The sequence below is a fragment of the Chionomys nivalis genome, chromosome 3 (assembly GCF_950005125.1).
Source record: "Chionomys nivalis chromosome 3, mChiNiv1.1, whole genome shotgun sequence".
Taxonomy (NCBI): domain Eukaryota; kingdom Metazoa; phylum Chordata; class Mammalia; order Rodentia; family Cricetidae; genus Chionomys; species Chionomys nivalis.
Window position 1 is genome coordinate 41,394,104 of NC_080088.1, and position 20,289 is coordinate 41,414,392.

General features: G+C 41.1%; 1 protein-coding gene across 1 annotated transcript; it reads right to left on the reverse strand.

Annotated features, from left to right (window-relative positions):
* Nucleotides 1-6,499: 6,499 nt before the first annotated feature.
* Tex55 (testis expressed 55) lies at nt 6,500-19,752 on the reverse strand. The gene is made up of 4 exons (XM_057763963.1): nt 18,904-19,752; nt 17,436-17,576; nt 13,360-13,419; nt 6,500-6,544 (listed from the first exon to the last, which is right to left on the reverse strand). Exons 1-4 carry the CDS (start codon nt 19,750-19,752, stop codon nt 6,500-6,502), a joined length of 1,095 nt encoding a protein of 364 aa, XP_057619946.1.
* Nucleotides 19,753-20,289: the final 537 nt, after the last annotated feature.

Here is a 20,289-nt window from a genome sequence, read left to right on the forward strand (position 1 = left end):
AGTGGGTAAATAGCAGCACATAGCCTAGCTAGCACTGAGGGGTAAGTAAAGGCAGGGACAGTAGAAAGGACTGGACACTTTAATCAATGGACTTGGGAGTTTCTCACAGGTTAGCACCATCTCCTCACAGGCAATGCTCTTCTTCTTACTCAAGGAACAGAGTTAGAGCACAGTTTGCTCATCAGGGTGTGCCCTGAGATTCAGGTCCATAGAGACTCAAGCACATTATAGGCGGGACAGCCTCAGACCGTGCCCTGGCAGCTTTGAGGGTGAAGGCCTGTCAGCTCTGCACTGGGTGTCCCCATGATCTATGTCTTAAGGAGAGGGTCACCCAATGAAACAGATTTTCATAGCGGAAGCCTATTCCTGAGCAAGGCTGAGGAACCCTTCTCACTTGCTCTTACATCCTAGAAGTGTCGAACATTTCCAGTGCTTACAACTAAAGCTGTTTTCCTTTATACCACCTTGTTCATATCACAGATGGAGAGACAGCTGCCTATTTGCAATGTCATTTTAATGGATGCACTGTATTCTGCTCTATGAAGTTGAAACCATCTTCCTGGTTGAAAATTCAGGTCATTAAAAAAGTTCCCGTTGTTATAATAATGTTGCAGAAAACATGGGACTTTAAATGCTCATCATTTCCTTAGTAACATTCTTAAAATTTAAATTTGTGCGCAAAGGCTATGTTTATTTTTAAAATATTTTGACTTATGAGCATTTCAGAGATGTTGTGAAATGATTGTTTCCTGGAACAGTGTACGCCCCCATTTCTCTTCACCTTTATGTACTATGTTAAGACAAAAAGGCATTTAAAAAGTCTTCAACTTTTTAAAATTTCTCTTTCGTCAGTCACATGCTCTCACAAGCAAATGTCTTAATTTTATATTGCTTATATGACATGGCCAAGGCAGCCTCTAAAATAAAGCACTTAATTGGGCTCATGGCTGCAGAGGGATGGAGTCCATGACCACCATGGCAGACAGCCCAGCAGCAGGCGTACAGGAATAGCACTGAAGTTGTAGCTGAGAGCTAAATCTGACCTGCAAGTAGGAGGCACAGTGACCTAGAGATTAGGAGTGACGTGGGTGTTTGAACCCTCAAAGCCTACTACCAATGACACACCTCTCCCAGTAAGGCCATACCTCCCAATCCTTCCCAAACAGTTCCAACAACTGGGAACCAAGCATCCAAATATGTGGGCCTGTGGGGACCATTCTGATTTAATCCACCACAGTCAATTTTCTTTCATGTTCTTGGCCATCTTCTATAAGTGCAGTGTGTGTAGTCTTACAAGTTACTGGGTACACTATGTATGTTGCAATTATTAATTTTTTCAGTTATTATAGATGAAGCTGCTTATTCATTTCCTGGCTGCCCAGACATGAAATAAGCACATAGAAACTGTATTAATTAAAACATTGCTTGGCCTATTAGTTTATACATATTTTTAACTAGCTCTTATATCTTAAATGAACCCATTTCTGTTAATCTGTGTATCGCCATGTGGTTGTGGCCTATGGTTAAGGTTCCATCCGAAGTCCAGTGTCTGTCTCCTGTGGCAGCTACATGGCTTCTCCCTAACTCCATTTATTCTCTCTATATATCTTTTCCAGCCTGGCTATATTCTGTTAAGCCATTGACCAAAAGCAGATCTTTATTAGCCATTGGCAATAAAACATATTTACAGCATACAGAGGGGAATTCTATGTCAAGTTACCTTTTGGCTTTTTAGTTACCTTATAAGTACTGTTTACTTTTGTCAATTATATATAGCTTTTTAATGATTTCTGATTTTGGCATTATATTTAAAGGCTTTTAAACTCAAGATTTCATATTGTCCTACTTTTCTACTTTATTTTATCTAGTTAATCATTGTTTCATCTATTTGACTGTCTTTTTCTATATGTGTTTGCTATTATGTATGTCAATAGGTATTATATGATGTGGGATAGATCATATACTTATACATATTAAATAGTAGCAACACTAACAGTATTTGTATTAATTTACTGCAATGTTATTGTATGTATTTGACCCATGAATACCTGGGCAATTCTGTGGTTTGACACTTATCCTCACATTTTTATTATAAAAATTTGACACAAACCTTTCCTATGAAACTCTCTAAACTTGGTGCCATTTCTGGAGATATGTTTTATCCACTGAGTGGTTTTATAGTGGGGAAGTTTTGGTGATGACCATTGTGATGACTAACATGACTGTAATTGTCATCAGAAAAGAGAGTCCCCCAGTGGCTCCTAGCCACAGGTCAAAACCACAACTCTCTCTGAGCTTTACCCTCACAGAGTTCCTAATTAAATATTTCCCTTCCCACAGCCTCACATGGCTGACATGAAGATTAAAGTATAGTTATAACTCTGGGGCACAGGTACCCTGGAACAACACTTGTCCACATCGCTGTGCACACAGATATCAGAGAAGACAAAACTCCCAGGCATAGTTGTACTTACATGTGCTCATCTGTGCTACAGGGTAGAGAAGTAGGTGGGCATTGACCAGAGTTAAGATAGGGCTATGTAAGAGCAAAAGAAGATGGGCAAGAAGAATGATTAAATGAAGGCAAGAATGGGCTACTAGAGGGTTCCTTGAGTAGGGGAGTGAGATGGGGAGACTCTCAGGAATAGGGGGAATAGAAAGATATTTCTAGAAGACTTGAATTTCACAGCTTTTTTTTTAAATCATTTTTTCTGTTTTCCAGCAAGTTTAAAAATGTCAACCTCCAAGCTTTTATATAAAAATGTATTAAAATATGTTATATCTCACAGAATTCATCTCTTGGAAGCATTTCTCATCCCAACTGACATGTGCTGGTCTCTGACTACACCATGAACTTTCCTGCTCTAGAGATTTAACGTAGTGAAATCATATATGTCTTTACGTAGGCCTGTTTATGTCACAGCCACGCGCTCTGTATTCCACTGTTTCATTGCCGAGTAACACCGCTGTGTGTGGACACACCACCTTTCCATTGCCGAGTAACACCACTGTGTGTTCACACACCACCTTTCCATTGCCGAGTAACACCACTGTGTGTTCACACATCACCTTTCCATTGCCGAGTAACACCACTGTGTGTGGACACACCACCTTTCCATTGCCGAGTAACACCACTGTGTGTTCACACACCACCTTTCCATTGCCGAGTAACACCACTGTGTGTTCACACACCACCTTTCCATTTTAAATGTAACAATTGCAGCAATAGCACACACTATTTGCTACACTAGTTGTGCTAAGTGTGAAGGACATGCACATTCTCATGCAACAAGTCTCCAGAGTTCTCCATCTTCCAAAACAGACGAGTTGACTCTTCAAGTGGCTTCTAATTCTTCTGCTCTCCTTCAGCTCCCAATAACCACAGTGTGCTTTCAGCTTCTTCAAATTTGGATATTTATAAATATGTAAATGCTAATTATTGACATCAATGTAATTAATACTGACAATTGATAATTAATATTAATTATTTAATAATAATGATGAACATTAAGTAAAATCATACAATATTTCATCTCTGGCTGATCTTACTGAGCTCAACACTCTCAAGAGTCATCTAGACCAGAACATAGCTGTAGCATCTCCACTAGTAGGATATAGGGGATTTAATTTCTTTCCACTTCTACCAATACTTGCCACTGTCTCACCTTTTGACCGCAACCATTCTGCTAAATGAGATGCGTTGCTTCATTGAGACTCTCACATTTCCTTAGTTGCCAGTGATGCTCAAATTCCTCTTTATGAGGCTCATGCATTGTCCACTGTGCTAAGGGACAGGGAAATAAAATCTTTAAATAGCAGAGGGGAGGGTTGGGCATGTTGCTCAGCTGGCACAGTGCTTGTTAGTCACGCAGGAAGCTCTGGGTTTGATCGCCAGGACTTCACAGAACTGGGTGTGGTTATATACTTATAATTCCATCATTTGGAAGGTAGGGATAGAAGTCTCAGAAGCTCAAGATCATCCGTGGTTACAAAGCAACTTTGAGGCTAGCCTGGGCTACATGAGACTCTGCCTAGAAGAAAGAAGTGGCGAGGGAGGGAAGTGGGAGAGGTAGGGGGAGGAAGGGAGGGAATGCGGAAGCTCAGGGAAAGAGAAGATTTGGTTTTTGCCACTGTGAGGAAATCAGTGACAAAAGTGAGGGGGCCATTGCTCAGGTGCAATCAATATTACTCCTGTTGATAAGAACACTTCTGATACAACATTGCTAGTTACTGTTCTAGGCACGTTCTTATATATTTTTTTGAGAGTGGCAGGCCTGGAGATAGAGCAGGTAGAGGGCTTGTCTAGCGTGCCCGAGGCCCTGGGTACCACAGGATCATAGCATGGTGACACACACCTATCAGCCTCTGCACTTGGGAGGCAGAGGCAGGAAAAGCTGAAGCCCGAGGTCATTCTCAGCTGTGCAGCAAGTTTGAGTCCAGCCTGGATTACTTAAGTCTCCATCTCAAAACAAAGCCATACTTGAGACACAACTCATAGCCCTGTGGGTAATTCTTTTCACAACCGTCCTGGAAAGCTTCCTTCAAGAAATCAGGTCTTTCAAGCCAAGCGTGATGTCACGTGCCTTTAATCCCAGTACTTGCAAGACAGAGGCAGAGGCAGATGGATTTATGTGCGTTTGAGGTCAGTCTGGTCTACAGAGCGAGTTTCAGGACAGCCAAGGCTATGTACATAGGAAAACCCTGTGTGAAAAACCAAACAAAATAAAATAAACCACATGTTCAAATCTCAGTTTACTCCCCACTGAGACTTTCGGCCCCCACATTTTTTCTACGTGGTGACTCTGTCCTCTTCGTATCTAGCCATAGAGGGCAAATTCCAAGCCCTCGCCTCCTGCTCCCCAGCTGGCTGCACTCAGATTCCCACACTGAGTGCTTACTTCTGGCCTGGGGGGCCTACTTCCTGCCACTTAGGAGCTGCTGCTGATTAATCTCCTCATCAGACGCCTTTGTATAGAGCGCCTGAGTCACGACATGGGAAGCGTTGTGCACGTGGTTCTTCTTTCTCAGGTGGCTACGTGCAGAAGACATCACAGCCCGCTCATCCCCTTTGGTCCACACTGCCTCACGATGGAAGGTCACAAAGGCTGTGGAAGGCATCGGAGATAAACTGAGGGCGTGGTCGCAGCTGCCGGAGTGTTTGGATCAGAAGTGTTCCACCTGTAGAAACTTGGTCAACTATCTAATACTTGGGCCAGACATAAAAAAAAAAAAACCTAAATTTAGTGTTTTAAAGTTAATTTTATTTATGATTATTACTGTGCGTATGACGTGTCTAGGATATATGCGTGGAGATCAGAGGACTTCTTCTTTTTTTTCTCCAGAGTCAGTTCCTTCATTTGACTGTGAGATTCAGGGGCTGAACTCAGGTTGACCTGCTGTTGTGGAAAGTACTCTATGCACTGAGCCATTTTATCAGCCCCTTTTTCATTTCTTTTTATACATGAGATCATCTTGTTAGATAGCCCAGATTGGTCTTGAACCTTAGGTTGTCCTTCTCTGGCTTTTAAATGCTAGGATTAAAAGTGTGCTCCACCAACCCGGCACAGAATCATCACTTAACACGCCATGGCCTTGAAGCCTCCATGTTTCTATCGCTAATAACAGGGACGGCCTCTCAGGCTGTAGGTTATTAGTTTACATCACTCTAGATTATTCCACAGGTCACCGCTTGTCAGTCAGCTTTCAGCTCAGCCTCCAGGCTGACAAGCTGCATCTGCATAGAGAGTGTTTATCGAGTTTGAACACACGCACAGTTCATGAACAACTTACAGGAAAAGCTAAACAATCTAGAAACCATGCAGGAATGCTTGGGGCACAATTATGAGAAAGAAATTGTCAAAGCCAGGACAGCGGATTTGTGTGTGAATGTCAAACAAGCATAATCCATTGCCGTATAGTCACATAGTCTTACCTCGTCATTAGCTAACAATACCAAGAGTCAAGTCCACATCAGTGTTCACATAGAAAAGCTTTAAAATGTTTGCCATACAAAAATAGAATCGAACAATCATCTCAAATATGATTTCTGACCAGATACTCTCATACCAGAGTTAAAGCATTTGGCGGCTAAATACCAGTTGGACTGGTTGCACATTCCACCTGATATAAATTTCTCTAGGGGATAAAGGTGACGAGGAAGTGACATCGCCTCACCTGCCCAGATGTGTGTAGGGTATGAACACACATCTGAGTTTTACTGTAGGCAAAAGCCAGGGGAAGATTCAATCTCATTCACCAATGGCAGCATGAAGCAGGCAGTGATAAGAAGCCATAGCGTGTGCATTTTGTGGGATTATCCAGAGATACCTGTAATAGTCATGTGAGGTTTACAAAGGCACTCTATATACTCTGACCTAAACCGAGAACACACTTAGGCAGAGTCACCGTCAAGGCCTGCTGAAAACACATTTTTTTCCAGGGAGAGAGGAGCACAGAGTTGGCGTGGGTGACAGTGCACAGTGCTGGCGAGAGTCAGTCTTCAGATGCTGCTCTGCTGGTCTCTGTATCGGATCATTTCCTGTACCTAAGGAGAAGAAGAAAAGGCAAATTTTCCACTTGGAATCTTTATCTCCTCAGAATCACTACCTCCTGTGGGGGTTAAATATGTAGAAGTTTAGAATATGAAAAGTCCTTGGACTGCTCCTGCAGAGGACTTGAGTTTGGTCCCCAGCACTGTAACCGCAGCTCCAGGAGCCCTCTTCATAACTGTAACTTTGCTGCTGTTATGAATCATAATGTAAATACCTGTGTTTTCCGATGGTCTTAGGCAACCCCTGTGAAGAGCCGTTCGACCCCCAAAGGAGTCATGAACAACATAGGTTGTGAACCACTGGCTTGAGAACAAGATGGACTAAACTGCTCCCTAAAATATTAAAGTGCTGGCTAGGTCCTCACGTCTACACGGCGAGCATTTGACTCAGCCCTCATAAAGCAACTTTTCTAATTCAACTTTCAGTGATGAAAAGGAGCTATGAAGATGGGTAAAAGCAAAAATACTCACTGCACAAACATGAGGGCCTGAGTTCAAATACACATAAAAACCCGATTTGAGGCAGGAGCATTTTAAATCTTAGTGTTCCTACAGGGATATGGGAGGTTAGAGAGAATTCCCAGCAGGCACTCAAAGCAAGTTAGCCTGGTATAGTCAGGGGAAAAACAAGAAAGGGACCCTGTTTCCAACAAGGTAGAAGATGAAGAATGACCCTCCGGGTTGTCCTCTGGCTTGCACATGCGCTCCAAGGCACTCACAATGCTCATGTTCTCACAGATGAGTGCACGCACACACAGTTCCCATGTTAGACACTTCACAACCACCTGAACTCCAGTTTCAAGGCATTCTTTACCTTTTTCTGTTTTCCTTTGACATCCTCACCCCCCCTTTCTTTCTCTCTCTCACTCGCACTCACATAAACATAAATATATTTAGGAAAAAATAACCAATTCATTGAAATTATAGTAGAACCCCCCCCAATATAAGAAAAGAGATGGGAATTCAAGTGTGAGTAGTATTTAAAATTCTAAATAAGCATAGCCCAAAACCGATTTCTTCACAGTACATTATAGACTAGGGAACAGGAAAAGACAGTTGAAAGCTGAGGGAAATTGAAGGAAAAAGATACCAACTTATGATCAAATTCTTCAGAACTACAATAGACTTCTCATCAGAAACCCTAAACCTGAAAAGGCATAGAATAATATATTTCCATCCCTGAGAGATAACTGGGAGATGTGAGGACTTTGGAATTGCATTGTGTCGGTAACTAGAGACAGAAGAATACTCCGTGATTAGTATGGAGATAGTCAAGTCTACAGAGATTAAACCTTGGAGATCGCCCAAGGGATGGACACCTGTCTAGGGGAAAGGTGGCCCTCGGGGGTGGAGGAGAGTTAGGAAAGAACTAGAGTTGAAGGTGAGAAGCGATTACTGTGTCAAAAGTCTCAGGGCTGAGGAAGAGAATGCTGGAGACATTTTTTTTTCAGTTGGCCCATGGCACGTTTTTATGACATTAAAGATCACAGTTTTGGAAGAGAATTGAGGTAAAGGATGATCACAGGAGACTTAGAGAAGAAATAGAAAAGGAGGGAGAGCCATGTGTTTACATCAGCTTCTCAACAGTTTTGTTTGTGGCTTTACCCTGACATCGGAAGCTCAGTGAACCATGACTGAAATCACCATCTCACCTAATTTCTCTCCCAATGGTAACATTTTGTCTTTCAATTGTGAACAGTGAAGAACTCAGTATTCCAGAGACCTCTCTGGCTGACTGTTTCTAGACACGAGATTCAACCATGGGGCTTCCAGTTATCCTTTCTACCAGGTCTCAGGTTAGCTGTAGGACAACTTCAAGTGACCCCAAATCCATATAATTGGGATCCTTAGAAGAGGGGTCAAAAGAACAGACTCTTGCAGGTTGTCCTCTGATTCTGAACACACTTCCTGGTACATGGGACCCAACACACACACACACACACACACACACACACACACACACACACACACACACCCCAGCATAGATAAAATGTAAAAGTTTAAAGTTGAATTTATGGCTATATCCTATGTCTCAGAAATCCCAGGTTTGGATATGCGAACACTAGAAATACATGTGTATGTGTGTCAAGAATCAGTGTAACTCTGTGTTCACTATAGTGTCACACATAATAACCCACGAAGGATCACTGATATATAACTCAGAATAGAGAATTCACAAATAAAAAAAGAATGACAGTATGAACCCTATGAGTGAATCTCAATCATGTTGTTGATCAAGGAAGAAAGCTCTTAAGTAATCAATACATATTTCATTACTTTCATGTTGCATTTTATTTATTTTTTTGGGGCTATTTAACAATTTTTTAAGAAAGTACTTTTATTGGTATCTCTTTACAGACTAGGCTTTACTTTAAGTAGCTACTATAAAGGCAATTTTTTTTTCTATCCTGTTTATGTAAAGGAATTTTAGGCTGTAAAGATCGGGAACTCACCAAGGCCAGCTGGACTGGGTCTGAAAAAGCATGGGATAAAACCGGACTCGCTGAACATAGCGGACAATGAGGGCTGCTGAGAAGTCAAGAACAATGGCACTGGGTTTTGATCCTACTGCACGTATTGGCCTTGTGGGAGCCTAGGCTGTTTGGATGCTCACCTTACTAGACCTGGATGGAGGTGGGTGGTCCTTGGACTTCCCACAGGGCAGGGAACCCTGACTGCTCTTCGGGCTGCTGAGGGAGGGGGAGTTGATTGGGGGAGGGGGAGGGAAATGGGAGGCGGTGGCGGGGAGGAGGCAGAAATCTTAAATAAATTAATAAACAAACAAACAAACAAATAAATAATAAAAAATTCCATAAATTATCTTATTAATAGCTTTTAGATCAGTAAATATTTTTTTATTTTTTAGATTATTTTTATTACAAATACCAGAGAATTTCAAGGACTAGTAGTTTCTTCCATGTGCTTAGCATCTAACTGTTCTTTCACAAGTTCCTGCACTTTTTCGTTCGTTAAGGGCCCCTGCTCATGTTGCATTTTAAAGGACATTAATTTAGAAGTAGCAATAATGAATATTTCATGTAGGAGAGAGGGTAAGGCACCTAGTCGAGTTCTGAGGAGCTGCTAACATGCTGTCTTGATTTTGAGGGAGGAAAGCAGAACTGTGAACAGTAAGGTTACCTCTAGAACAGAGAAACTGGAAAGGCCACCCCAGGCAAGCCTTTATCATCCCCTGCACTGCTGGAGATCACCCTAAGGATCATTTGATGCCCCCCTTCAATGAACAGGAAAAATAAGACTACATTTAGGAAGTGAAACCTAGGAGGGTATTCCCAAGAGACACATGTGTGTGTACAAAAGAAGTAGAGTGTCCCAAGGTGACCTTTGGGATGCCATAACTTAGGGGCTACCACGTATGAGCTGAATAGCATTTTCCTCACTCCAACAGAGAGGATTATGGGTTGGCAGGCATATGCTCAGTAAGCACGAGGTCATATAACTTAGGTCAGTCCAAGAAATACCCAGCTCTTCAGGGAACCCTTCCTTTAGAACCAAAAGCCCCTGGACTGGAAACAAGGCAGCTCTAGAGCCATATGTTTGCCTGAGAATGGCTTTGCTCGTTGGAGTGTGCTCTTCGCACTCAGTTTCAATAAAGCTGTCTTAGGGTTTCTGTTGCTGTGAGGAGACACCATGACTACAACAACTCCCATAAAGGAGAACATTTAATTGGGGCTGGCTTACAATTCAGAGGTTTAGTCATCGTCACCATGGTGGGAAGCATGGTGGCCTGCAGGGAGATGTGGAGCAGGAGAGAGGCTGAGAGAGGATGTACATCTGGACCCTCAGGCAGCAGGAAGAGAGAGACACAGGGCTTGGCTTGAGCGTCTGAAAACCCAAAGTCTGCCCCCTACTGACACACTTACTCCGACAAGGCTGCACCTACTCCAGTAAGAACACACTTCCTAATAGGGCCACTGCCTATGAGCCTATGAGGCCATTTTCACCTAAGCTGCCACAATAGCTATGCATTTGTACTGATTTTCTGGGCTTTGCTCGAAGCTTTGAGTCATGGAAGACCCCTTCAGATCTGTGCAGTTTTCTGTATGTATGATTGAAAAGCTCTAAAAGTGAAAAAAAAATTTCTCCCTTTTGCTAAAATAAGAACAAAAAAATTCATACAATCATATCTAAAGGTAAAGTAAAGGATTTTGAATTTGATAAAATTTATTTTAAAATCTCAGAAAATACATGAGAAGGGAACTTATTTAAAATGAGCGATGACAGTTACAAACAATAAACATCATATTTAATAGTGAAGCAGTGAAAAAAATATTTTTTAAAGAGCAAATAAGGTAAATCAAAGCAGGTACTTGCATTCAGCATTGATTATTCTGGAGATCTCTAACTCATGTGCTGCATTGGTCATTATCCCAAACAAAACAACAACAAATGGAAAAACAGATCATACATTCACAGTAGAATTCTATGAAGGGGTAGAAGTAACCCTAGGCCTGAAATGTGTGTGTGTGTGCGTGTGTGTGTGCGTTCATGTTCGTGCATGTGCACTGCACACTGAGGTACGATTTGAATATTATTGGAATCCAAAAGATAATAGTCATGGAAAATAAGATGCCTCCAGACAGACAGATCAGCATGTACTCATAAAGAAGGACACAGAAATAAACCTAAGCACACCTTTCTTTTTCTTCCTGCTCCTCATCCAGGGTTTCTCATGGTCTTAGCCCAGCGGAGAATCAGGATATAAGCCTAATTGAGTTCCTAGAGATCAGCCTTTCTGTAGGGAGGAGGAGAGAGGAAGATGACTGTGAAGCATCACAGAGAAGACCTGCACCACAGGTGATCAGACGAGGGAGCAAGAAGGATGGGAAAGGTCAAAAGACTACTCACAGATGATATGCATGTGTCTGTGGAAACCCCCAGTGCTTCAACAGATCTGGAAATACTTCACTAGAACCAAGTCAGGGTCAGTGAGGCTAATGACTATAAGAATAGCAAAACCGTATTTCTGCATGCCAGCTAGTTAGATCCTCAAATTTTAAAAATTTCTACGTATGCTAGCATCAAAAGCATTAAATGCCCACAAGGAAGCCACTAAAATACATGTGTAACATGTATGCAGATAGTAAAAGAGATCTTAGGACCTAAATGAATGGCAAAGAAGGATGGGAAGCATTCATTTTAAAGCTATCACTCTCCCCAAAAAATGACCCAGTTGAGACCAAAAGCAACCACACACACACAATCCGACTGGTGTATGCTTGTATGTATATGGAAGTATACATTACACATTATTATGTAACTTCATTAATAATTCTTAAAACAAATATGGAAATAGAGCTCTAAGAATATCAGAGATATGTTTAAAGGAGAATAAAGTGGGCAAGCTTTCTCTACTAGGTACTGAGTTATTCCAGTCACAATAATTAAGAGTCTTATTTCAAAGCAAGTATTAATAAATATGTGAAATGCAGGTCAATGTGTAATCTATGACCTTTACTAAAAGGGGCTGGTTTCTGGATGATTGAAAGAAGTGAATCTTTACCCAGTCTCCTATGATATACAGAACTGATTCAAGATTATAGACATAGATTTGAAAGGTAACAAAAAACCCCTCCATTTTACACACACACACACACTCACACACACAGAGTAATTTAGGAAACTATAGTAAAATGTGACTGAAACTTCTAACATAAGACAGTGGAAGTATTAATCATAAATAAAAATATTGTTACAGTTAATATTAAACTTGAGACTTTCTGCTCATCAAAAGATAAGAGCTAGAGGGTCAGACAGAGAGTGGATGGATATACAAACATATGTGATTAACCAAACACCCACAGCCAGAACATACAACAGCCTGTTGCTAAGGACTAAGACATGAAGTAATACTATAGAAAGCTAAGTGTTTCCCAATGGCCAGTAAACAGATGGAAAAGCATGCCAATGTATCTATCAGGCAGGAAAAGACAAAAGGACACTGTAAATTTTACTACCTACTTACCTGCACAGCCACGGTTAAATACGATGGCAACAATGAACACTGGTAAAGCTACAGAGCTGTTGCGGGGAGGGGTGCAAGCTGGTACACTCATATTGGAAAATAAAAACAATTCATTTGAAGCTAAGCAGATATACGTTCTACAATCCAGCGATTAAAGTATACAGCCAAGAGCGATATACCACTAAACGACCCGGATGGGAAAACTCACTACAAGGTTTTCTGTAAAAGCTCCAAATTGGAAATAATCTGCATGTCCTTGGAAAAGAGAATGAATCAGCTGTAGCAGTCTACCCAATGAATAGCATGCAGTGATGAAAATGGATGAATAGCTACATGCTACAGAAGGCTCCATCTCCCGGACAGAATCTGGGGCAAAAGAGGGAAGACGAAAACAGCACTGAGCAAAGACAGTTCAGAGAGCTCACAGGTCTCATGATTCATATTTGACAGTAAAATTGTAAAGAAAAGTGAACAAGCTCTTAGAGAGGTCAAAATAAGCAACTCCTTTGTGGGAACTAACGAGGAGAGAGGCTTCTGTGATGCTGAGCCGCTCTTTTCCAGTTTGAGACAGGGTCTCACTATGTAGCCCTACCTGGCCTTGAACTCACAGAGATCTGCCTGCTTCTGTCTCCTGAGCACTGGCATTCAAGAGGTGAGCCCCCATCCCTAGATTTGTTCTGGACTTGAGTAAAAATGCCTGGATGGAAGCGCAGTACGTTTCCTTCATGATGGCTTGGAGCTGTTCGTGGTCTGCTTTGTCCATCTGTCTCTGTGTGTGCTGTGTTCCGGCAATGAGAGCAGAAGGCTTGTTCTCTCCCACTCATACCTGGTCTAGCATGAAGTTCAGAGGGTCATCCGGCTTTTCATAGACTAAGTTTTCAGTGATCTGCTGAGAGAAAGCACAACACACCACACTTGGTTCCAAGAGGTTTGCAGTCAGCTCCTACTGCCCTAGCCATTCTAAAGGCATTCCCATATCCCCAAGAAACATGTTACTTTCTTTATTTGGATGAAATCAGGCAAATCAAGATCAAATTTGAAGGGCTAAAAGTTTTATTTAAAGAGCAATGCATCTTTTTGGTTGTTTCCAAGATCAAAGAGATGGTGGGAAAGTTGCAAAGCTTTTGAGAACTGTGATGTTGCTAGATGATCAGTTAATAAATTGTTTGCTTTAAACAGTTAAAAAAGAGTTCTTAAAAGGGAATAAAAGAATGGCACTGGGGGTTTACATATAATCGTCCAAAATACTTGACTTTAAAACATAAAAATCATGTTTAGTTTTAGTATTAAATGAGGAAGGATATATCAGATTTATGAGATTAACTTCCATACTTTTTACTGTTGTTGAATAACTCAAAATCAAAATGCTGTCACGAAGCAAGCAAGCATCTCATTTGCAGGGAATAACAATCATGTTCATTTCAGGAATAACATATTAAAATATGCTAAATGTATCTGTATCACTCAAGTCTGTATTCAATATATATACTTGAAGTTTTTAATTAAATTAATTAATCAATTGATTTTATAGTGCTGGAAACCTTGTGCTTGTGGGGCAAGTATCTTCTCACTGAGCTATATATTCAGCTACTTCATATATATTTTTATTGAACAATATATATATTTGATCATTTATTTTCTTTAATATCACACTCCATTTATAAGTATTATTTTTTCTTTAATTTGAAAAATTATAGAATAGACAAAACTTTTTTAAAAATTAAACTTATTTCTAATGTGTATATATACATGTATGCATGTGTGTGTACCTTGGTACATGTGTGGAGCTTGCATTAGTGTGTATGTACATGTGTGCATGTGTGTGTCTGTGTACTTTGGCACATGAGGAGAGCTTGCATTAGTGTGTATGTATGTGTGTGCATGTGTGTGTACCTTAGTATATGGGAGAGCTTGTATTAGTGTGTACGTATGTGTGTGCATGTCTCTATGTGTATCTTGGTACATGCAGAGAGCTTGTATTCATGTGTATGTATGTGTATGCATGTGTGTGTGTGCATGTATGTGTATACCTTGATACATGTGGGGAGCTTGTATTTGTGTGTGTGTACGTGTGTGCATGTGTGTGTGTACCTTGATTCATGTGGGGGGCTTGTATTTGTGTGTATGTGTGTGTACCATGGTCCATGTGGGAGCTTGCATTAGCGTGTATGTACATGTGTGAGTGTGTGTGTTTATATACCTTGGTCCATGCAGGGAGCTTGTATCAGTGTGTATGTATGTGCATGCATGTGTGTGTGTATGTACCTTAGTACATGTAGGAAAGTTGTATTGGTGTGTATGTATGTGTGTGCATGTGTGTGTATGTACCTTGGTCCAGCCCAGAAGCTTGGAGAACAGCTCTATGAGTCAGTTCTCTCCTTTGGGTTTTGGGGATCGAACTCTGGCCAGAAAGCTTTGTAGATTATTGATACAAAGTTAAATTATATTGAATATTGTATGCAAACATGCTTCTACCTCTGTTTAAAACATTTCTTATGTATTGATACATATATATATATATTTACCATATTACAGTGTACATTTCTACCTCTGATCAAGATTCTTATACATTGTTTACATTTGGAGGTCATTGTCCTGATTTATTGCACAGTTGTTTATTGTCTTAGTCTTTAATTTAGATAGGTATAAGAATTATAGATCAATAGTCATCTATGTTTGTCATACTTATAGTTTGACTAATCAGGTTCTTTAGATACATAGAGATTATATTCTGCATAGATAGATAATCTTCAACCACTTCAAGGATCTGTGGAACATGGCATTTAAATAACTTAGGGTTTTGTTGACACGAGACATGATTGCTCCTGGCAGCACCGATCTATTCCCTAGAGAATGTTGACCACCAAAGACACTCCACTTGGAGCCTGTTTTCTTCTTGCAAAAACTGGCCTTTGGGCAAAGAAGTGCCCATGCCTCAACCACTGACAAGATATAGTATCCAGAAATGGATAAACAGGACTGTCAAATCTTGCCAAGACAGGGTAAGACGGTTTTGAAAAATTTCTTGCCTTTGAAAATGGTCTGTCAGTTATTCTAGGCCATAGCCAAAGTTGGTTGTTTCAATGTTGCAAAATGAGACTTTGGGTGATTGCTCAGGTAGCTAATTGTCTGTGTCATATATTGCTCACTTTGGAAGCTACTTGCTTGTACTTCCTGCCTGCTCAAGTAATATTATTTCCCTTCTCAGGCCTTTGATAGGGTTGAAGATTAGATAGTCATAGTTACCATCCTCTTATGATCTAGCCAAGCCATTTCCTAAACAATACATAGACTCCATAGGATAGAATGTTTATTAAAACATTTAACATATGTTCCTTGCTTAATATTGTTTATGCGGATTGTAATTCTAATCTTATACTTAATATCTGTTCCTAGTGTATATTGTTTTGTATTGGGTTTAGAACTCTCTTACTTAAACAAAAGGGGGAGGTGCTGCGGGAGTTCCTTCTGCTCCTTCAGCCAATAGCCTTTAAGATACCAGCCCACTTGGGTGTGGTCTTGTTTGCTTTAAAAAGCAGCGGTAGCCATGTGCTTGCTCTCTTGCTTCTGGCTCCACTTCCCGCTACTAGGCTCCTTTCCTCATTGCACAGGGGGTTGTTGTCTGGGACAGTGATCTGTAAGTTTTTTTCCTTTAAATAAATACCCATTTTTAAATCACAATTTCAAACTGGTGTGGGATTGTTTTGTGACTTACGCCTTCAGTAGATCAAAAGGCAAGGGGCTTTAATCCACTGAACTATCTTACCAGCCCCTGGACTCTGCTTTCCTAAATACATTCCCTAGTTTTGTTTAGCAATTACTGGTTCTCTGATTAAAGACAGAAACCTGATCACTTATACTGTACAAACCAGAGGATATTTTAAGAAGGAAACATCATAAAGCAGAGCAGATGAAATAGATATTTCAAATCCCTATTTTATATGAGGAATCTGAGAGCCATAGTAATGTCCTCAACTCATGGATGTGTGACCAACTTAGAATCTGAATGGTGGTGCTCATAGAACAAGGTATTTGTTCCTCCCTCGGTCCCAGTGGTTCTCAACCTTCCTAATGCTGCGACACATTAACACAGTTCCTCATGTTGTTCTGAAGCCCCAGTCACAAAATTATTCTCATTACTACTTCATATCTGGAATTTTGCTACCCTAATGAACCATGATGTAAATATTGGTGTTTTCTGATGGTCTGAAGTGACCCCTGTGAAAGGGTTGTTTGACCCCCCAAAGAGGTGGGGACCCACAGGCTGAGAACCGCTCCTCTATACATTGCTTCAAACTTTACTATTTTGGATGCTTTCACAAGAGGCAAACTACTCAAATTTTAACCTGTCTAAACAGTCACTCCAAACACATGCTGTCATAGATGAATATGTGCGTTGCTTATCGGATAAAAGAGATGTACCTGGTGAACAAAACAACCAAATAATCTCTCATAGTGCAATAATCTCTCATAGTTCTATACTGTTCAAGAAATCTCTTTAAAGAAAGTTCCAGTTCTAAACCCTGGCATCAGTGAGATTTATGATTCAGGAACTGGAAAGGAATTTGTTATTTCTATCATTTCCTTCTGAAGAATGTTGCTCTCAGGTGGTCCTGAGAATAGTCTGCTTTTGAAGACTCAGCTCTAAAAAGCCCTCAAACTTGGTTGTTTTTTTTTGTTGTTGTTGTTGATTTTTTTCTTATACACTTATTTAAAGCTAAAATGATAATTATTGGCCAAATGCTACCCCAACGATCATCCTACATGGTCTCCAATGCTTTCGATGAACTTAATGTCACAGTATTATTGGCTTGGTATTTCTCATCTACTTTTTTTGGTTAAAACACTAATTTCTGAACTAGCTCACACCCAGGAAGAAAAGTTAAGAATTAAGAGCTTTACCTGGAATATCTGAAGAATGTTGTGCTTTTCCATGTAGCGGAGTGCAACTTGATAAGGGTCTTCAAAAATGATTGGAGGGAACCGCCTCCTGTAAGTTTGGCTGGATCTCTGAGAACTCTTTCTTTGCTCAAATTCTGTATCCTGAAATTGAAATAGTCCCCCAAAGATTTATCTTTTTTAGAAAATAAACTTAAAAGTAATAGCACTTTTTTTTGCTGTCACTATCAGTGGGATCTAGATTTAATGAAATTTAAAGCCAAGAATTAAGATTTAACACCGAGAATTAAGAAAGATAGTAGTTGTGCTACTTTCATTGTGTGTGTGTGTGTGTGTGTGTGTGTGTGAGAGAGAGAGAGAGAGAGAGAGAGAGAGAGAGAGAGAGAGAGAGAGACTAATGACCTTTAAGGGTTCCTTACAAGAGCATGGATCAAAGGTTATTTACAGAAGCATGGGTAAATTACCAGTGCTTACACCAAGAAGAGAATGTATCTGTCCCAGTAACCATGAACTGCTATGATCCTCAGAGCCAGTTCTTTGGCAGAGTCAACTCATTCTTAAGCACTATAAAGCACCTCAAAACTTGGTGGGAGGATATCTTATATTCATCTACTTCAAATACTTTCTCCAACACAGGGATTTCCAGTTAACTTCACATCTCCTTGCTATGGTAGACACCCATCGTGGGAAGTGATTGAGTGGTCCTTGCTATGGTAGACACCTGATGTGGGAGTGCCATATATCAATCTGTTGATTTCATTGGTTAATTAATAAAGAAACTGCTTGGCCTGATAGGTTAGAACATAGGTGGGTGGAGTAAACAGAACAGAATCCTGGGAAGAAGGGAAGTTAGGCAGACACCATGCCTCTCCTCTCCAGGCACACGCCATAGCTCTCCTCTCCGAGATGGATGCAGGTTAAGAATATTCCCGGTAAGACACACACCACCTCGTGGTGCTACACTCATTAGAAATGGGTTAGTCAAGATATGAGAGTTAGCCAAGAAGAGGATAGATATAATGAGCCAGGCAGTGTTTAAATGAATACAGTTTGTGTGTTGTTATAAAGCTAGCTGGTGGCCGGGAGCTAGGAGGTGAGAAGTGGCCTGCAGCTCCTTCTACAGACACCCATCTTGAGAAGTGATTGAGTGGTCCTTGCTATGGTAGACACCCATCGTGGGAAGTGATTGAGTGACACAGAGTTAGGAGCAGAACCTGAAACCATTGGTTTCCTAAATCCTGGCTCCACCGATCCTTCGTGAGTGTCCAGAGGAAAACCAGGAGGCAACATATCTCTTTTGTTTCACACCTTTCCTAAAACCTATGGATAGCACATAAGACGTTACATGCGTTTATTCCTCATCTCTGATTTAACCTGCATCTTTCTACCCCCGTGTTCTTGTTCCTAACACCACAGGTCCTGTCCTGTCCTCCAACCTCCCAGGCAGACATCAGATCTCCCTTTTACCTACAGTAGTGACGTCTGTGGTCTGCAATTTGTCTTGGCTGGAGGTGTAGTACACTTTGGTGGTGATGGAGGGCAGTTTTTCATACGAGGACTGGGAATCGCTGGTGAATTCAGTATCAGGTAGGTTGTAAGCTTGGATAGTGGTTGCACTTTCTGTTTCCTCGCCAGTTGAGACCTTGGATCTGATGTCCATTTGGCTGTCTTCAAATTTGCAAGGCTGTACTTTAAAGTCAGCTTCTTTGATCTCTTTGTTGTCACCAATGTCAGACAATGCGCGGTTCTCAGCCTGGGCAAGTGTTTTGTAGTATGAGCGGTGGTCAGCCTGTTTTTCTGTTTCGTGGCTAATTCGGGTGTTGTCCTCACTAACCCTGTATTGATCAGTGTCATCTTCATCCAGGAAATCATCTTGGTTGTAGACTTGGTGTTGACTCTTTCCTGAGGTCTTATAGTCATCTTGGTCTGATGAAGTCTGCTCATCATACTCTAAAGGTTCTTGGTCAGTCTTCTCAGAAGCTTTCCCACCAGAGGGCAATGGCACTTGGTCATCTACCTTCTCAGAGGCTTTTCCCTCAATCAAACTGGGCAATTGCTGATTAGGGGGCTCAGAAGTTCTTCTGTCAGCCTGGACAGATGATCTGCGGTCAGCCTGCTGAGATGTTCTTCTGTGCTCAGTCAACTGAGAAGCCTCTTCAGGAGTTCTTTGGTCAGTCTGTCCAGACCCGGCATTAGCAATTTGGCTGGATGCTTTGCCACCAGTTTGCTCGGATAATCCAATCCCAGCATGTTCAGATCCATTGTCTGTGTTTTCATGGTTCAAGGATCCATCTGGAGCCTCTTGTGGAGGCTTATCCATTTTCTGCTGCACCTCTGACTGGCCCTGGTTGCCAGGCACTGTGGGTGGGGCCTGAGTTTGGTTGTCTAGGCAACCTTCCATGAACTTGTGATTCTATTGGGCTTTGTTCTGCCTCTGCTGAGGCTGCTCAGAGTAGGTAGGTGGCTTTCCTGCTGACTGAACAACCATAACTATCAGAAGGAACACTAACGCCCATGGATAACTGCAGTGTGAGCAAGAGATGTCTCCTGAGAAGAGGTGAAGCCCATAGACAGGCAATCTGGCTCCATCATTGTCTAGTTGGTTTTTTTTAAACTCTTACTCTTTTGACTCTTCATTCTTTGAAGGGCTGTCACCTAGCTCCCAAATAAATCACAGGGGACTTATTCTTACTTGCAAATGTGCAACCTTAGCTTGGCTTATTTCTATTCAGTTTTTCTTAAATTATTCCGTCTACCTTTTACTCTGGACTTTTTTCTTTTCTTATTTCTGTATATTTTTAAATTGATTTTATTGAGCTGTGCATTTTTCTCTGCTCCCCTCCCTTTCTCTCCCCTC